This window comes from Ostrea edulis, chromosome 2 (genome assembly GCF_947568905.1).
Source record: "Ostrea edulis chromosome 2, xbOstEdul1.1, whole genome shotgun sequence".
NCBI classification, from domain to species: domain Eukaryota; kingdom Metazoa; phylum Mollusca; class Bivalvia; order Ostreida; family Ostreidae; genus Ostrea; species Ostrea edulis.
Window position 1 is genome coordinate 56,583,946 of NC_079165.1, and position 16,968 is coordinate 56,600,913.

Sequence of the window (16,968 nt, forward strand, 5' to 3'; positions counted from 1 at the left end):
TATACTTTTAAGCCAAAAATTTACTTTAAAATACTTGTATGGGTTCTCCCTTTTACGGAGGTACAAGAGGCACTGCCTAAAAAAAACATGATAGTCGGATTAATTAAGCCAAAGTTTCCCGGAACATAGAGCGATACAGATGTTGCTCTACGAGATGTCGTTTGGTACCTGTAATTTCTGTAGTGAAAGTAAAAATAAATAAAAACATACAACACTTTTTACCACATCATGAAAGACCAAATGGGTTTGATCAAAGAGATTCTCTACAGTATATCTGTAACCACAACGAATCCATAATGAAACAACTACATGTACTATACCGTTAATGATACACAACACTGTGAGCTAACGTCATTTATTACTGAAAATAAATGATGAAGAAAAAAGGCACGATAACGAAGTGGAACAAAGTAGAAAGAATTAGGTGACCAGAGATAGTAATCCTACCTGCAATCAGAATTTCATCGTCAAACAGAACTTGCTTGTCTTTCGAGTTGGTGTTCATTTTACTGTTCAGTTCTCTACGACTGTAAGTATTATGAAGACTCAAAGTCTATGACTGTTTACCAACAACGCAAAGAGATAATAAAGCACAAGTACATAGTTAGCGTGAGACATTCGTAGTATTTATAGGCAGAAGTATACAGTACAATCCTGTCTTTAATCATGTAAAAATGCAGTACCACGCTCCTGTTGTTTACAAAACATTACCTCCGAAATATTTACGAGGCAAAGAGGGTCGTTTCACATTGCTGTTTCTTCATGTTGTCAGGTACCCCTTTGGTCAGTTTTCTTAAAGCTCGAGTTATATTTTTGTGTTATGATTATATTTTCAACGATAAAACACATTCCTATGTTGTTGTTACATACTACAGTTCTATGGTCGACATCGATCTTGAACTCTATTAAAAGCATTTAAAGGTCCATTGCATGTACGATGCTTACTTGTTAGAGCAATTTAACAAATAATACGAAAGCAAGTGATATTTCGTCAATAGGACGTTGTCCTTCGTGGAAGTTTGTATAGACATCCAATTATCCGGATGCTCAGAACGAGAGCTGTGGATATGTCAAGGTCCGGGTTGTCATTGGCATCGCTTACAATGTATTGAATGAGGATTTCAAAGGTAAATGGCAGACGTATTATGCTAACAGAAAATAACAGAATGCATATGTAGATAAAGTGATATGGTTTCAGATAATACAAGTACTCGTATTCCTCTCAAGTAAGCTATTAATGACATTTTTCATCTCCATCATCATCAGCAACAACAACAACATAATCACCGTCATGTTTAGTTTATTTTTCAAAGAACTGTATGGAAGACGTTATGTTTACTATTTTCATTTCGTTACACGTGCATCCTTTGCATGTATAAACATTGTGGACAATGGATTTCACCAATTCTTTGCTAAACGCAAAAAATGAGCATACATATACATGTAGATGTCGCTTTAAAGTGATGCACTGAATTCAATTTGAGGTAGCGGATCGCAGTATCACTCTGGCCTTTCCACGATCAATAACTATGATAAAATTTGATTAATGAAGTAATTTGGGTATACTTGTGTGAGAAGCTGTCATTATCTATTTAATTGCAGAATCTGCTCTGAATCTTGCATGCTTACGCCAATACAGATTAGAAAATTAAGCTAGTTTTCAACAATATCATTCTACACTTGACCATATTGACTTCCAGAATGTTTTTGATTCAGTATGCGTCTCAGTCTTTAGAACGTTTAATAAAGGATATACACGGAATATTTTAACCATATGTATCGTGGTGTATCGAATCATATAGCTGTGTTTTGTGATCAATAGGTTTTATTCAGATATGTGTCCTTCAAGTGTCGACATGAGACTAGGTGAACATATTAGCTTTGCCTAAACACATCTTCATTAATTTTGACTTACAAACAATATGCAAGGTCTTTCATTCTTTTTAGATTTTATATACGATATCCGTCCTCCTGTGATCCTGTATCAAAAGATGTAGACGTGTTATGGTTAACATATTTCCCTCAGAAATGTTTCCTTCAACTGATGTCATGAGACAAGGTAAAAATATTCGCTAAATACCTATACTTATATTATTTTCATTAATTTTGGAATACAAAACTGTGCATTTCACCCTTTTCAGATTGTATATAAAATGTATAGCTCTCCTCCCCCATCTTCCATTATGTTCTCCTTCCCAATCTTGCCCTTCCTCCCACACTCCATGCCCGCCTCTACAATCAACTACATGTACACTACTACTGCAAAATAATTTATAGCAATAAAAACAAGAGGCCTATGGCCACATTGCTTACCTGAGCACTAAAAGGTCTGGAGCAAACAGCTGTCGGTCTAGGTTTCAGGAGGTTGCTTGCATTTCAATTCAACAATTACGTAAACTGGCACATATTAAAAAGATGTTGATTCAAAGTACATAATCAGTATTATAACATGTACTTTGAACCCAATCTAGTTCCATCCTGGTCCAAAAGACCACGACATGTGCAATCTGAAACTACACTCTACATGAAGATGCTTGCATATTTAACAATCCGTACCCGTGTGGTATTTAAGAAAAATAATTTAAAAATTGATCATATATATAAAACCATATATGTTAAACTTTGAACCCTTATTGTAGCTTCAGATTGGTCTCAATGGTTATGGCTAGAACACCAAACTAGCGACTCAGAGGCCCTGGGTTCAAATTCTACTCTGGTCTTGATACTTCATTATTAATCTGGGTATTGAGCATCAATTTAAGCTACTAAACTCGTGACCATACAATGTATATTGATAATAAATAAATTATTATATCGACATAAAAAATCGTCATTTGAGTTTTATACTGACTATCGTTTTTAAGCCAATAGTATAATCACCATAAGATAATGCATGCTTGCAAAATCGCCTTTCTCGAGAGAGGTGTTAAACAATATACAATCAATCAAAATCACCATTCCGAAACACAGCCTTTTAAAAGTATCAACAGAGTATTTTAAAATACAAACCTTTTCCCACCATCACGCTAGAGGTATTACACTTGTAATTGTCCAATCAAAATTCTTAGTCAATTCTTAGTCAATACGCCGGTGTCGAGATACGTCCGAGTTATTTCCCTTTGGAGAACTCTCGTACATACACAAACTAAGTAAGTGATAAGTATTTAGGGAGTAATTAAATACATAGAATTCTTATCCTATCACGTTATTTCGTTCGTCATAAGTACCATATCCAAGATATTTCTTGCAAATATGACATTGTTTGTATGTTTCCACTTCGGTAAAACATTTCTTTCGATAGTATTAAGTATTTCCCACATTTACATATTTAAAGAGAAGCCGCTTTTAATACATTTCATCGTCTTCCTCGTTGGCTGTATATCCACTCTGTCCCACTTAGGCATTCAAAGTTCCACTAAATGCACCTCCTATACAGAAGAGTTCGTATCTCGAAACTGGCGTATTGTAATACCATATAACAAATAGAATGATTTTTTGATGCGCGAATTATTTCATTTTTTCTCATTTCCTCTTATTCTTTTCTCATAATTTTTGTACCCCTGATTGAAAATTTTGTGCAAATTGTAGAAATAACCCACTGTTTACAAAAGAACTATTTCATGTTGGTACCTGAGACTACTTCCCGAGGTTCACTCGGGCTGTTTACACATAAGTGAAAAACACGTGGGTTTGAGGGTAGCAATGAGCGCAATCACAAAAAGTTGACCTCCCAGCGCTAGGTACGTTTTATATGATAAAACCCGAGGTTTGCATACAAAAGTATTAACGTAAAACTAAAGAAGGGATTTACGTTTATAGCGATGTAAAAAGCACATGGTAAAAAATGACGTTTTGTCGGTAAAATAAGTAACATGACCAGAAATCGGCCATATACACAGATATACAGTGATATTTAGATAAATTTAACTTTCATTTTCTTTTTAAAAACAATACTGAGGTAATACGTGTTTTGTGCGGAGAATGTGGTAAAATAAATTGTTCAACCTTTTGGGTATAACTTACAAAAACGATAACTCTAATATTTGTAAATGAATACAAAAAGAAAAATAAATATGTGCACTTCATTGTTTGCAAAAAATCGCCGATATATGTGATTCAATGAAGTTTCCTGTTTTCAAATTGTCATGTTTATTAGTCCCCCCGACGAAGTCGAAGGGGACTTTCGGTTTGCGCTCCGTCCGTCTCTGTCCGTCAGTCCAGTTTTCCACACTTTTTTCTATGTTCTTGCAGATATTCATTTTATATTTATGGCCCTTGGACTTAGAAAAATAGCATGAATTATCAGTTTCCCAGACTTTTTTGGTTGTGCTTGCAGATATTCAGTTGATATTTGGTACATTACTTTGCCATAACAAGTTACAGATCAAGTTCGAATTTTGTCTCGGTCCGTTGATTTTTCATTAAGTTATGGCCCTTGAACTTAAAAAAAAATAGCATGAATTGTTACATGTAGTTTACATCCAAGTTTCTTATCTCTGTTAAAAAGAGTACTACACTCATTAAAACTTCTAGCATAGTAATACAACAATATAGCTAAATTATTCATGATCACCTACATGTTACAGTTTATTGACTTAGTTAAAGATCTAATTATAAATTTCTCTTTTTTTCCCCTGGTCTAGTCTCTACTCGAATAGTAGTTGATTTCCTATCCTGGTTCCCCAATTTTCCCTTTTATCATAACCTACATAATGAACTTTGAATAATGTTGTGGTACAGTAAATTTTGCACAGGTAGGGGACTATGTATTGCCATGCAATACTCTCAGAATGCTTGTTTTAAAAAATATATAACTGTCCTAGATTTTGTACACCCAATTTTTCGATTTGTAAACCCGATTATTTTTTATGACCCGGAGGGTCATACCTTTCACCCGATTTTCGGATTTGGTTTTGTAAATTAGATAGCGCATGTAATTTCCAGTTTGCAACACAAGCTTGGATCTACGTAAACAATACCGATGGTCATGTACATTACAGATAAGTTATCAAAGCAGGTGTTAACAATTATCTGCGAGTTTGAAATAATATATATACGGTGTGACCGTTGGACCGAGCGAAGCATGATATGGTCATTGGCGTGTCCCAAGTGATAGTCATAATTCTGTTCAGTACAGTAAATTACAATTCATTTAAAAATATGTCTTATTTATGAAATTCCCCTTGCGCTAAACGCCCAGGCAGTATCAAAGAGGGATATCTATGAGGATAATTACAGGATCCGCCTATTCCTTTAACGCGGAGAATATAGCACCAACCGACGTAAACCGTGCATAGTGACGTCAGATGTAGCCTCGACTTTTTTCCTCGTCTTTCAAACCATATACGAGGATAACAGTTCTACAGGATCCGACTATTCATTTAAAGCGGGGAATATAACACCAGCCGACGTAAATCATGCATAGTGACGTCACATTTAGCCTCGACATTTTTCTCTTTCAAATCAAACAATTATAAACAAAAATACACCCGTTTGCAATTTCTAAAAAGACAGTTAAAACAAAACAAAATTTACCAATAAATTCAAAGTGATGAAAAGTAAGCGTACAAATATATCGTATATTTTTATTTAAAGAAACCCATGAACTCGTTCATATATTTAGTCGTATTAATGTTTTTCTATTTGATGATTGGCTAAAGACTGTAACAATAATACCGAGTGAAGCTCGGACGGGCCGAAGGCCCGTCCGCGAAGCAAGGCTCTAAAGGTAACACGTATGTAAAAGAAAAAAAGTTAAAATCAGCAAAAGAAAAAGAGATAATCTCTATATACGTTCACTGAAATTTTCGTGATCCATATGGGCGCCGCCATTTATATTTCATTACCTGCTTCAACAGTTATTCGTGTTTTATTTTGAATGCTGATAATAGAAGACTCTGATGTGCAATTCGTAATTTAAACACCCAATTTGTTCAAAGTGAATAGTATAATTATCATTGTAACAGGTTTTAGCAAATAAATACATATAAAACCGTAATACGACTAAATAGATGAACGAGTTCATGAGTTTCTTTGAATAAGAATATACGATAAAATTACGGTTACGTTTTTCCCATTTTGCATTCATTTGTTAATTTTGTTTAGTTTTAACGGCCTTTTTCATTGCATACGGAATGTATTATTGTTGTTTATAATTGTTTACTTTGAAAAAGAGAAAAAAGTCGAGGCTAAATGTGACGTCACGATGCACAGTTTACGTCGCCTTGCGTTTTATTTTCCGCGTTCAATGAATAGGCGGATCCCGTAAAACTGTTGTCCCCATATAAACCCCTTTAATATTGAGATGTTACTGGGTGTTTAGCGCAAGGAAAATTTCATTCAAAATATGTATTTTTAAATGAACCATAATCTACCGTACTTAACGGAATTAGGATTACCACTTGGGACAATGACCATTACATGCTTCGCTCGGTCCAACGGTCACACCGTATACATATTAATCATACCATTGATTTTTAACAAACTGGGTGTTTGAATTACAAATTGCACGTTAGTCTTGTATTTTTGGCAATCAAAATTAAAACACGAATAACTGTAGAAGCAACTAATGAACAAAGCATAATGGCGGCGCCCATATGGGTCACAAAATTTTCAGTGAACGTATATAGAGATTATCTGCATTCATTTGCAGATTTTCTCATTTTTTATTTTACGTATACCTGTTACCTTTAGAGCCTTGCTTCGCGGACGGGCCTTCGGCCCGTCCGAGCTTCGCTCGATATAAGCACTTATAACACATATAATCCTAGTAATTATGCCGTGAATGCCGTTACGCATTATGACCAGATTTTTTGCTTTCCAAAGAGGGTCATGACTCTTTTCACACATGTCAAGAAATCCCGTCCGGGTTGTACTCATTGGCTTCAATAGGACCATATTACACGCTGATTAATAGTAGCCGTCGCTTATCTCTTAATTGCGGTCACTGATTTATAATAGCGGTTTTTCTACATCGGAGATTTTGCTAGGAATTTCTTGGCATGGTAAACGAGTACGATATAGCCGAGTTTGGAATGGAAAATTTGAATGGATGTGGGGGGGGGGGTAGTAAAAATAATTTTTAAATATATGAACTACTGCATCGATACACACTCTGCATCAAAAAAGGTATATTTAATATTTTACAAAATAACCCGGCATCGGGATCGATCGTCTAATGTGTAATGGTATCACACCGGTAATTGTCCAATCAAAATCAAAATGAACTTGGTCAATTGTAGTTCCATATATTTAAAAGAATATTTTTTCCCCCTGTGCGATTCTTCTCATTCAAAAAAATATCTTTTTTTCCCTGCACGATTCTTCTCCTTTCCTCTTAATTTTTGTACCCCTGATTAGGAAATTTTGTGTAATTTTCAGAAATAATCAGTTGTATACAAAGGAACTACTAGTATTTAATGTCAGTAGCTGAGGCTACTCGGTCTGTTTACACACATGTGAAAAACATGTGGATTTGAGGGTAGTCTTGTTTGCGGGTAAATACTTTCGAAAATTCTGCGTAGGCTGTTGTTTTTGCGGTGTCGGCAGACGAGACGGGTAACAATGAACATTTCCGACAGCGTTATTCGGCATCAGCGCGTTATTTGGCATCAATTTTGCAAGCTGATGATTTTTCCCTCTATAGTAATATATAATGAAAATAATCACCGGTGTTATAACGCCACCACGCAAGAGTGATATGACAACAAAAAGTATGCGCGAAATTTTTTAAAGGTTTTTAGGGTGTATTTCTTTTCACCCCGCTAACTTCATTTGTTTCATGAAATTTCTATGCTTGTCGCTTATTAGAGGGTCAATAAAATTAGACATAATAGAGGCAGAACTTTGAAATTTTAAAAAGTGATAAATTACAACTTTCTCTAACGAGTCATTCCTAATATGTTATGATATCCTTCCTTAGAGATCAAGCGCAGGGGGAGGGGGGATCACAATTTGTGATTTTTGCTATTACGCATTTTTACGGCAAGACTGTGAAAAGATTTGGTATGCAAAAATATTTTCAAAAATGACCAAATAAGCCGGTATGGGGTTATTTGAGTGTTTTAGTTGAATACACAAGAATCATGACCGAGTGTTGGAGGTTGGCAACTATGGGGTCCGCCTTAGGTCATAAGCGGGTCCAGGGCAGAACCCTAATGGGGTAGGTAGGTGGGAATGAAGGGTTAAATAACAAAGCAAGCCCGACCAACCTATCTTTGTTCCAATGCTGAACGTCTCATTGCTGAAAATGACCTTTCGCAAGGCACAGAACCAACTGGCATAATCTACTTCCCTGCATGTACATGTATAACTGCTTTGTTTTTATATCACTGCTTTGGTACAATCCTATAATCAAGGGTATTTATAAAGAACAAAATGAGATATACATGTGTAATTGAAACAATGATATTTATGTAGAATTTCATACAAAAATACTATCATTTTCCTCGTCCAGTAGCTAAAATGACCGAGGGTAGGTATGTTTATCAGCGTTTTGTAGCTATATCGATACTTAATTTCAATATCAAAAAGATAACGTCATATTAATTCCCATTGTGCACACCCCATTAAAGTAAAACAGACATAAAGTTAACTTCTGTTTTATCCATTGTCACCAATATTACTTGATGTCAAATATTTACACAAATCAGAATGTGGGAATGTGTGAGGGTACTCGTGTTTGCTTGTCAATTGTGATACAAGGAAAAAAAATATTTTGAAATGCTTATTTTAAATTCTAATATTGAAAAAAAAATGTTGAAAAATATTGTTTCTAAAAATCACCCCCTGACGCTATTGAGGGTAGTCCTGTTTGTGGATAGTTGTTTTTAGAAAATGCCTTGTAGGGTGTTGTTTTTCCGGTGTTGATAGACGAGGCAGGTAACAAAGAACATCCCGACTGCGTTATTTGGCATCAATTTAGAAAACTGATTTTAATGATTTTCCCCTCTATAGTAATACATATTGAAAATAATTATCAGTGACCTACAATCCTTAATCTTCGTGATCGGAAATTGTAAGTATCGATGTAATTGCGGAAACGTTTTAAAAATAAAACAATTTGCTTAATTTCATTCATTTATAATCTATTTCTTTTAAAAGATGGGACAATGATTTATCTTTAAATTTGAAATTTGGGGTATGGGTTCGAATCCCGGTCTGTTCCGTTGCATTTTCTCACTCCCTACTACAGGAAAACCAATGTTTAACTTTGAGTCCCTACTGTGGCCCCGCTCTTGCCCCGTTAGTGATGCTATCAACAAACCAAGTAAAGCATTGAATAAGTATGTTTGCTTATTTAATTTTACAATATGTATCTTTGTAAAAAAAAATTTTAAAAAGACTTTCAAGGATTGTTCCTATATGTAACTAATGTTGAACTTTGAACTCCAATAATGGCCAGGCCCAGTCCCCGGGGTTCATGGTATGAACAAATCAGAAAGAACATTTTATGAAGATGCTTGTATATTAATATGACAAGCTGTACCCTTGTGGTTCTTGAGAAGATTATCCTATACATAACCAATGCTACACTTTGAACCCCTGTTGTGGACCCAGCCCTGGAGATCGTAGTATGAAAACTTGATTTTTTAGCATATATCTTTCTTCAAAGTTTCGGCTTTTCTGGCTTCTTGTTTTTTTGTTTGTTTTTTTTTTTTGTTTGTTTTGTTTTTTAGAATACCCGACCCCATTTTTACTCGATCTGAATTACCTCTCCATGGAAAGGGTCATAACCATTCATTGTGTATGAACAATTCTTAAACCGATGGTCCTATGAGGTACACTGTATCAAGTGCGGGAGTTTAAACAATGCATTGAAATACTGTGTACAGTCTTAATAATCGCTGTAGTTTGATTCTCTTGAGGCATGTCAAAAAATGTGAAATTGAAATTGTACGTCATAGAGAATAAGAGAGAAATGCCATGAATTTAACACTGTCTGAAAACGGAATTAGATAAGAAAATGATGATAACTAGGAGCGAAAATATTTAGCTGTTTAAGATATTTACAAATATTTTGAGCCTCGAACCACCCTTTTAGCACCGAGTGTTCTTTTCATTTTTGGGACGATTAACAATTAATTGTTTCAAAACCTTTACGATACATAGGCGTTGGAGCCCTCCTCCGGGGGAAAGGGAGAGAGAGAGGGATAGTGTTTTATATATATATATATATATATATATATATATATATATATATATATATATGAAATGACACTTCTGTAGAAATAGGGGAAACATGAAGTCGAACAAATGAAAAAGTATGTTTACAGGTATTAAATTATATGCTTTCGTAATTTTCTCTGTTAGTCAAAAAAAGGTGTGTATCATTCATCAGCGTGTATGACGGAACATCAGTTCTTTTTTCCAGGTCGCCACACATCCAGTTGACAAGGGATGGAACCGGTTTTTGTCGGTTTGATATAAAAAATAAATTTCTTGACAATGTAAGCAAGTGCTACACTCACTGACATCTTTACAATGTATGAAAGAATGCAAATAGAACTTTATTTTAAAGATACCTTCCGAATTGTTAATGACATATTTGTGTGACAGACTTTATTCAGTTTATTCAGACATATGTAAATCAACTACATCTATAGTTGAAATTGACAATGGTCAAGATTTTGTGATATTTTTAAGAATTTTGATAGAATATGATATAATGATCGCGTGAATTGGTGCTAAAGTTAGACTGAACATTACCTTCTGGAAAGTCCCGTGGGGATCCGGGTTAGAATAGATCCTATGTGCCCCGTGTTTGTCGTAAGAGGCGACTAAACGAGACGGTTCTTTGGATGAGACCGCAAAAAACCTAGGCCCCGTGTCACAGCAGGTGTGGCACGATAAAGATCCCTACCTGCTCCAAGCTGCTCAAAGACCGTAAGAGCCGAACATAGGCCTAAATTTTGCAGCCCTTCACCGGCAATGGTGACGTCTTCATATGAGTGAAAAATTACTGTCCGTGTAGTTTCCGGGAACAATCCTTGTACAAATCGTAGACATCCGTGTAATTCAGCAGACAAGTTTCGTACACGAAGGACTCTGGACTTTACACGGTTACTTCGGTGGCTACACTTACCTCTCGGTTGATGATAGGAGGTACACGGAGCATACACGGGTCAATACAAAGAATTTCCTTCAGGCACGATCCGAGGGAAAAAAATTAAAATGTTTAATTTTTTCCCCAGTAACTAGGCCCCTTTCACACATTCACGGATATCATCCCGGATCGTCAATCGTCACCCCCCCCCCCCCTAAAATTTTCAAATTTAAGATAAATCGGGGTATCTTGTATAGAAAAATATATTAAACGATAAAAGAAGCAATCATTTCTTCCACTCCCGGAGAAATAAATGACAAAATCCTTTGATTTCTTGCATTACTTTATTGGGAGAACTTAATTTTCTTCCAAAAACCCTTAAAATTTGCGTCATTGTATTTATTTCACCTAATTAGAAATGATAGAAAATAGTACAAATGACTAAATAGGAGACAGATTTCAAGCCCTTTAAAATCTGTAAAATCCCGGAGCTTCCGGGGGCTTCGCCCCCTGGGCCCCCAACTGGATTTCGCCCTGGACCCACTGGGGCCCTCAAGGCGGCCCCCAGACCCCTTGCCTCATAAAGTGCCCCCCCCCCCCCGTAACCGCAATTCCTGAATCCGCCCCTGGTCATCGTGTACAAACCGTATATGCATCCGACGCCGTCCGAAACCATCCGACTTGGTCAAGCCGAACCGGGGAAAAAATTAAACATGTTTTAAAAAATTTTCCCCGGATCGTCTCGGCGCCGACCGGCTCCTGATCCATGAATGTGTAAAAGGGGCTTTAGCTTGACCAAGGCGGATGGCCCCGGACGACGCTGGGTGCATATACGGTTTGTATACGGAGTTGACGTATTGTCACGGATTGACGATCCGGGATTATCCGGCGTCTCATCCGTAAATGTGTGAAAGGGGCTTACAACCTTATCAGTAAAGCGATGGCAGCAATAGAGCAATTACAATGTATTGTATTTCATTGGCAAGAGCAGTTTAAACAATCACAGTCATGCGATATTATTTTTTTGAGGATGTTGAAATATGTCCTTTTCACAAGTATTACTTTTGCCCGCCTGTATTGTGCAATTCCATGCCAGTGCAGTAGACACAATGTGTGGTCTATATAATGTCACCATCCACTAAAGTCGGCGACAACTGTCTATACTTATAAATTAACAATTTATCCGAAACTCTTGCTCCAGAGTTACTGCTTGCACCTTTGATTTTGTTTTATATATGAGGTGAAGTTCGTAAGGTATAATGGAATATAGCAAAAATGAAAGTAAAGTGGTGGATCTAAGCCAGTTTTCTATTCTTTTGTTTAACGACAACTTAAGATAATACGATCTGAAGTTAATCCGTTGTTTATCGATGCTTGATTTTCATCTTACAGAAGAAATAAGTTTTGATAATTGTTGAATAAATAAAATATACCTGTTCGTTTCTTCAATCTTGAATCACCTTATGGAAATTTCCAGAATGAAGTGAAGCCTTTCCGGCAAGCCGAGAAGACGCGATTGATTTACAACATGATCAGCATAGAATTGTGTAGGTGTTCAGTGTCGGTTATATTTATAAAAGTTTTTATCAGTTTATGAATATTTATAATAATTATTTTACTGATATGTATCTCATTCAATGAAGGACACCCCCCCCCCCCCCTCCCGAGACCAACGATCTGACATATCGATGAATTTTTAAATACGACTGTTTGTAATAATTTATCAACAGTTACTGATATGTACAAACACAAAGATAAGCACAAGGAAAGTTTTTTTGTTTTTTTTTTTTTTGGTTGAACATGTTTTGTGATGAAACAGATCTTGAAAGTAAGTAATATGTCGAAAACTGTCCAATATGTCAGATATCTAATGGTCCAGGACTGTTCTGGGAAGTTTGTGCCTTATGACTTAAACATTTTCCCTGGTTGTACAACTTGACAATGCCCAAGAAATCAGGCCACTGTTTACAATATAGCAGTTTTTCTGTTTGTCATTCATATCGTGCACTTACATTTTCGATTATTGCGTTTGACGAGAGGAAAGTATGTGTATTCATAATTTTGCCCTTAAATTGTCGCACTGGAAAAAAAACCCAACTCTCATTATAAACACATTCGCAATACTGAGTTTCGAATATTGAAATCATGAACGACCGTTCACTTTGTATTTGGTCAACTATTTGGCATGGCGGATTACGATTGCATTCATAATTCAATTTTCAATACAAAGAGATTAATTATGCTACATAAGGAACATTTGGAGCTCTAAGTTACTTCTTAATAATCAAGTTTAATTTACTGTATATGATATTAATAAATATAGATATCCGGTAATGCACGCAATTATTGAACTATTTTTCTTAAATTCATTTGAATTAAAGATATCATTCTTTCCATAAATGTGCGCAACAATTCAAACACGCATCAAAATGTCCTTTATTTAATTCTGATTTCACGCGCTTGCGCGGGGTTTCATCTAGTAGTATTTACAAAATAAGGATACGTCATTATGATATGGGTTTCTATTAGCTGGGGAACACCGCAATCTACAGTATCATTCGGGGGTTTCTATCAATTCCTCATCCTAGTATAAACAAATTCTATATGAAAAAGATATTGTTTAAATGATAAATACATATATGTGTATCACAGAAAGTGGCTTGAATACAGGTCCATGTATAAAAATGCGTTTTATTTACCGTAAATCAATCAACCGACATTTCTGTAAAAATAGGGGGAAAGACATGAAGTCGCTCCAATAAAAGGTATGTACATGTATATAGGTATAAAATTATATGCTTTCGTTATTTTTTGTGATAGTACAAAAAGGTGTGTATCATTCATCAGCGTGTATGACGGAACATCAATTCTTTTTTCCAGGTCGCCACACATCCATGACATCCAGTTGACAAGGGATGGAACCGGTTTTTGTCGGTTTGATATAAAAAATAAATTTCTTGACAATGTAAGCAAGTGCTACACTCACTGACATCTTTACAATGTATGAAAGAATGCAAATAGAACTTTATTAAGATACCTTCCGAATTGTTAATGACATATTTGTGCTATAGACTTTATTCAGTTTATTCAAACATATGTGCATTTGTAAATCAACTCCTTGAAAAGTACAAGGGCCTGTAATCTGTAACATTATATAGATAGAATATAGTACAAGGGCCTGTAATCTGTAACATTATACAGATAGAATACGGTACAAGGGCCTGTAATCTGTAACATTATATAGATATAATACGGTACAAGGGCCGGTAATCTGTAACATTATATAGATAGAATACGGTACAAGGGCCGGTAATCTGTAACATACAAATAGAATACGGTACAAGGGCTTGTAATCTGTAACATTATATAGATAGAATATGGGACAGAGGCTTGTAATCTGTAACATTATACAGATAGAATACGGTATAAGGGCCTGTAATCTGTAACATTATATAGATAGAATATGATACAAGGGCCTGTAATCTGTAACATTATATAGATAGAATATGATACAAGGGCCTATAATCTGTAACACTATATAGATAGAATACGGTACAAGGGCCTGTAATCTGTAACATTATATAGATAGAATACGGTACAAGGCCCTGTAATATGTAACATTTTATAGATAAAATACGGTACAAGGGCTTGTAATATGTAACATTATATAGATAGAATACGGTACAAGGGCCTGTAATCTGTAACATTATACAGATAGAATACGGTACAAGGGCCTGTAATCTGTAACATTATATAGATATAATACGGTACAAGGGCCGGTAATCTGTAACATTATATAGATAGAATACGGTACAAGGGCCGGTAATCTGTAACATACAAATAGAATACGGTACAAGGGCTTGTAATCTGTAACATTATATAGATAGAATATGGGACAGAGGCTTGTAATCTGTAACATTATACAGATACTGTAGAATACGGTATAAGGGCCTGTAATCTGTAACATTATATAGATAGAATATGATACAAGGGCCTGTAATCTGTAACAGTATATAGATAGAATACGGTACAATGGCCTGTAATCTGTAACATTATATAGATAGAATACGGTACAAGGCCCTGTAATATGTAACATTATATAGATAGAATACGGTACAAGGCCCTGTAATATGTAACATTTTATAGATAAAATACGGTACAAGGGCTTGTAATATGTAACATTATATAGATAGAATACGGTACAAGGGCCGGTAATCTGTAACATTATACAGATAGAATACGGTACAAGGGCCTGTAATCTGTAACATTATATAGATATAATACGGTACAAGGGCCGGTAATCTGTAACATTATATAGATAGAATACGGTACAAGGGCCGGTAATCTGTAACATACAAATAGAATACGGTATAAGGGCTTGTAATCTGTAACATTATATAGATAGAATATGGGACAGAGGATTGTAATCTGTAACATTATACAGATAGAATACGGTATAAGGGCCTGTAATCTGTAACATTATATAGATAGAATATGATACAAGGGCCTGTAATCTGTAACAGTATATAGATAGAATACGGTACAAGGGCCTGTAATCTGTAACATTATATAGATAGATATAGTACAAGGGCCTGTAATCTGTAACATTATATAGATAGAATATGATACAAGGGCCTATAATCTGTAACAGTATATAGATAGAATACGGTACAAGGCCCTGTAATATGTAACATTTTATAGATAAAATACGGTACAAGGCCCTGTAATCTGTAACATTATATAGATAGAATACGGTACAAGGGCCTGTAATCTGTAACATTATATAGATAAAATACGGTACAAGGGCCTGTAATCTGTAACATTATATAACCCTCAGGAAAACAAAATGTTGCCATGGATGCTTTTTTTTTTTGTTGCTTCTAATTATGTGAAAAATATTTCTGCATTTGCCCCAAGTTTCTCTCCTTGGGTGTCACCATTCTTTAGTCGCTGATGGATGCAGCAATTAAGTCGAAAGAACACTGGTATTAATCAACTACGTCATGGATTTTTTTTTATTCCTCATCTACTTCCTATCAAAACCTTTACCAACATTGTCGACATGTGTATTCATTTATATTGCTTCTTGTATGTACAGGATATTTCATATATCTTTTTAAATAACTATACATCAAACTATGGAGATTGTTTTATAGATTATGTACACACGTTATGTAACCCTACGTGTTCATTCTTTGGATTGATTGTAACATATTTCATAATTTTATTGCACAGTATGGGTGTGCATTGGAATTAGGGCACTAGTTCTAATAAACTTAGTACACCCGTTCTCCTCTAGTATTTCATATAGGTAAAGGTCAAGACAATATATTAAACAAACGTAATGCATGCTGTATTAAAGATTTTAAAACCTTTAATAACCTAAATGTAGCATAAGATTTTGGTAATTACATGTATAGCACCTACCAGTATTTTGAATCAATATATCGATGCAATCATAAAAGCGTATGTACATGAAGAAAGCGTCCAGAACAGCTAATAAACGTGGAGGTATTCATTTTCCGCGACTCTTGCGGTTTGTTTGCACCTAAATCACCAACATTAGAAGTACTCTGTTGATGGGTATGACATTTTGTTGATGAAATTGAAAAGTGCGTTTGTATTTATAGTATCAAGGCATTTAATTAATTTTACTAATTTGATAATAAAAGTTGGAACAAATGTTGACATCTACATTTTGATATGTTGAAGTTTTGTGTCTGGTTTTGTAATGTGGTGTATTACGTTGCATATTTGGAATAACAGGATTAAGGTACATTACGTATTCATAATCATGGTAGTGAAACACATGACCTGCATTTAATCGGTACTACGATTTATGTTAGAAAAAGTACCGCTTGGTGAGATTTCAACGTATCATTTATTGTTTATCTAATGTACCTATCATAGAGAGCACAAGAACC

At 35.2% G+C, this 16,968-nt stretch overlaps 1 protein-coding gene and 1 long non-coding RNA gene across 3 annotated transcripts in view; one reads left to right on the top strand and one right to left on the bottom strand.

Moving 5' to 3' along the window:
- LOC125682461 (sodium- and chloride-dependent taurine transporter-like) overlaps positions 1 to 605 on the bottom strand; it is a 48,700-nt gene extending 48,095 nt beyond the window's left edge. The window contains exon 1 of the mRNA XM_048923058.2: positions 448 to 605. Coding sequence (XP_048779015.1) covers positions 448 to 505 — 58 coding nt within the window. The 5' untranslated portion in view covers positions 506 to 605. The remainder of the gene's footprint in view (positions 1 to 447) is intronic.
- LOC125682463 (uncharacterized) overlaps positions 1 to 16,721 on the top strand; it is a 29,403-nt gene extending 12,682 nt beyond the window's left edge. Inside the window, exons 2-4 of one of the 2 annotated variants that reach the window (XR_008800071.1) lie at positions 1,948 to 2,059; positions 12,522 to 12,591; positions 13,925 to 16,721. This is a non-coding gene — a long non-coding RNA (uncharacterized LOC125682463). Of the gene's footprint in view, positions 1 to 1,947; positions 2,060 to 12,521 lie in introns of both variants that reach the window. The other variant, XR_007372560.2, reaches the window with a different exon arrangement.
- Positions 16,722 to 16,968: the final 247 nt, after the last annotated feature.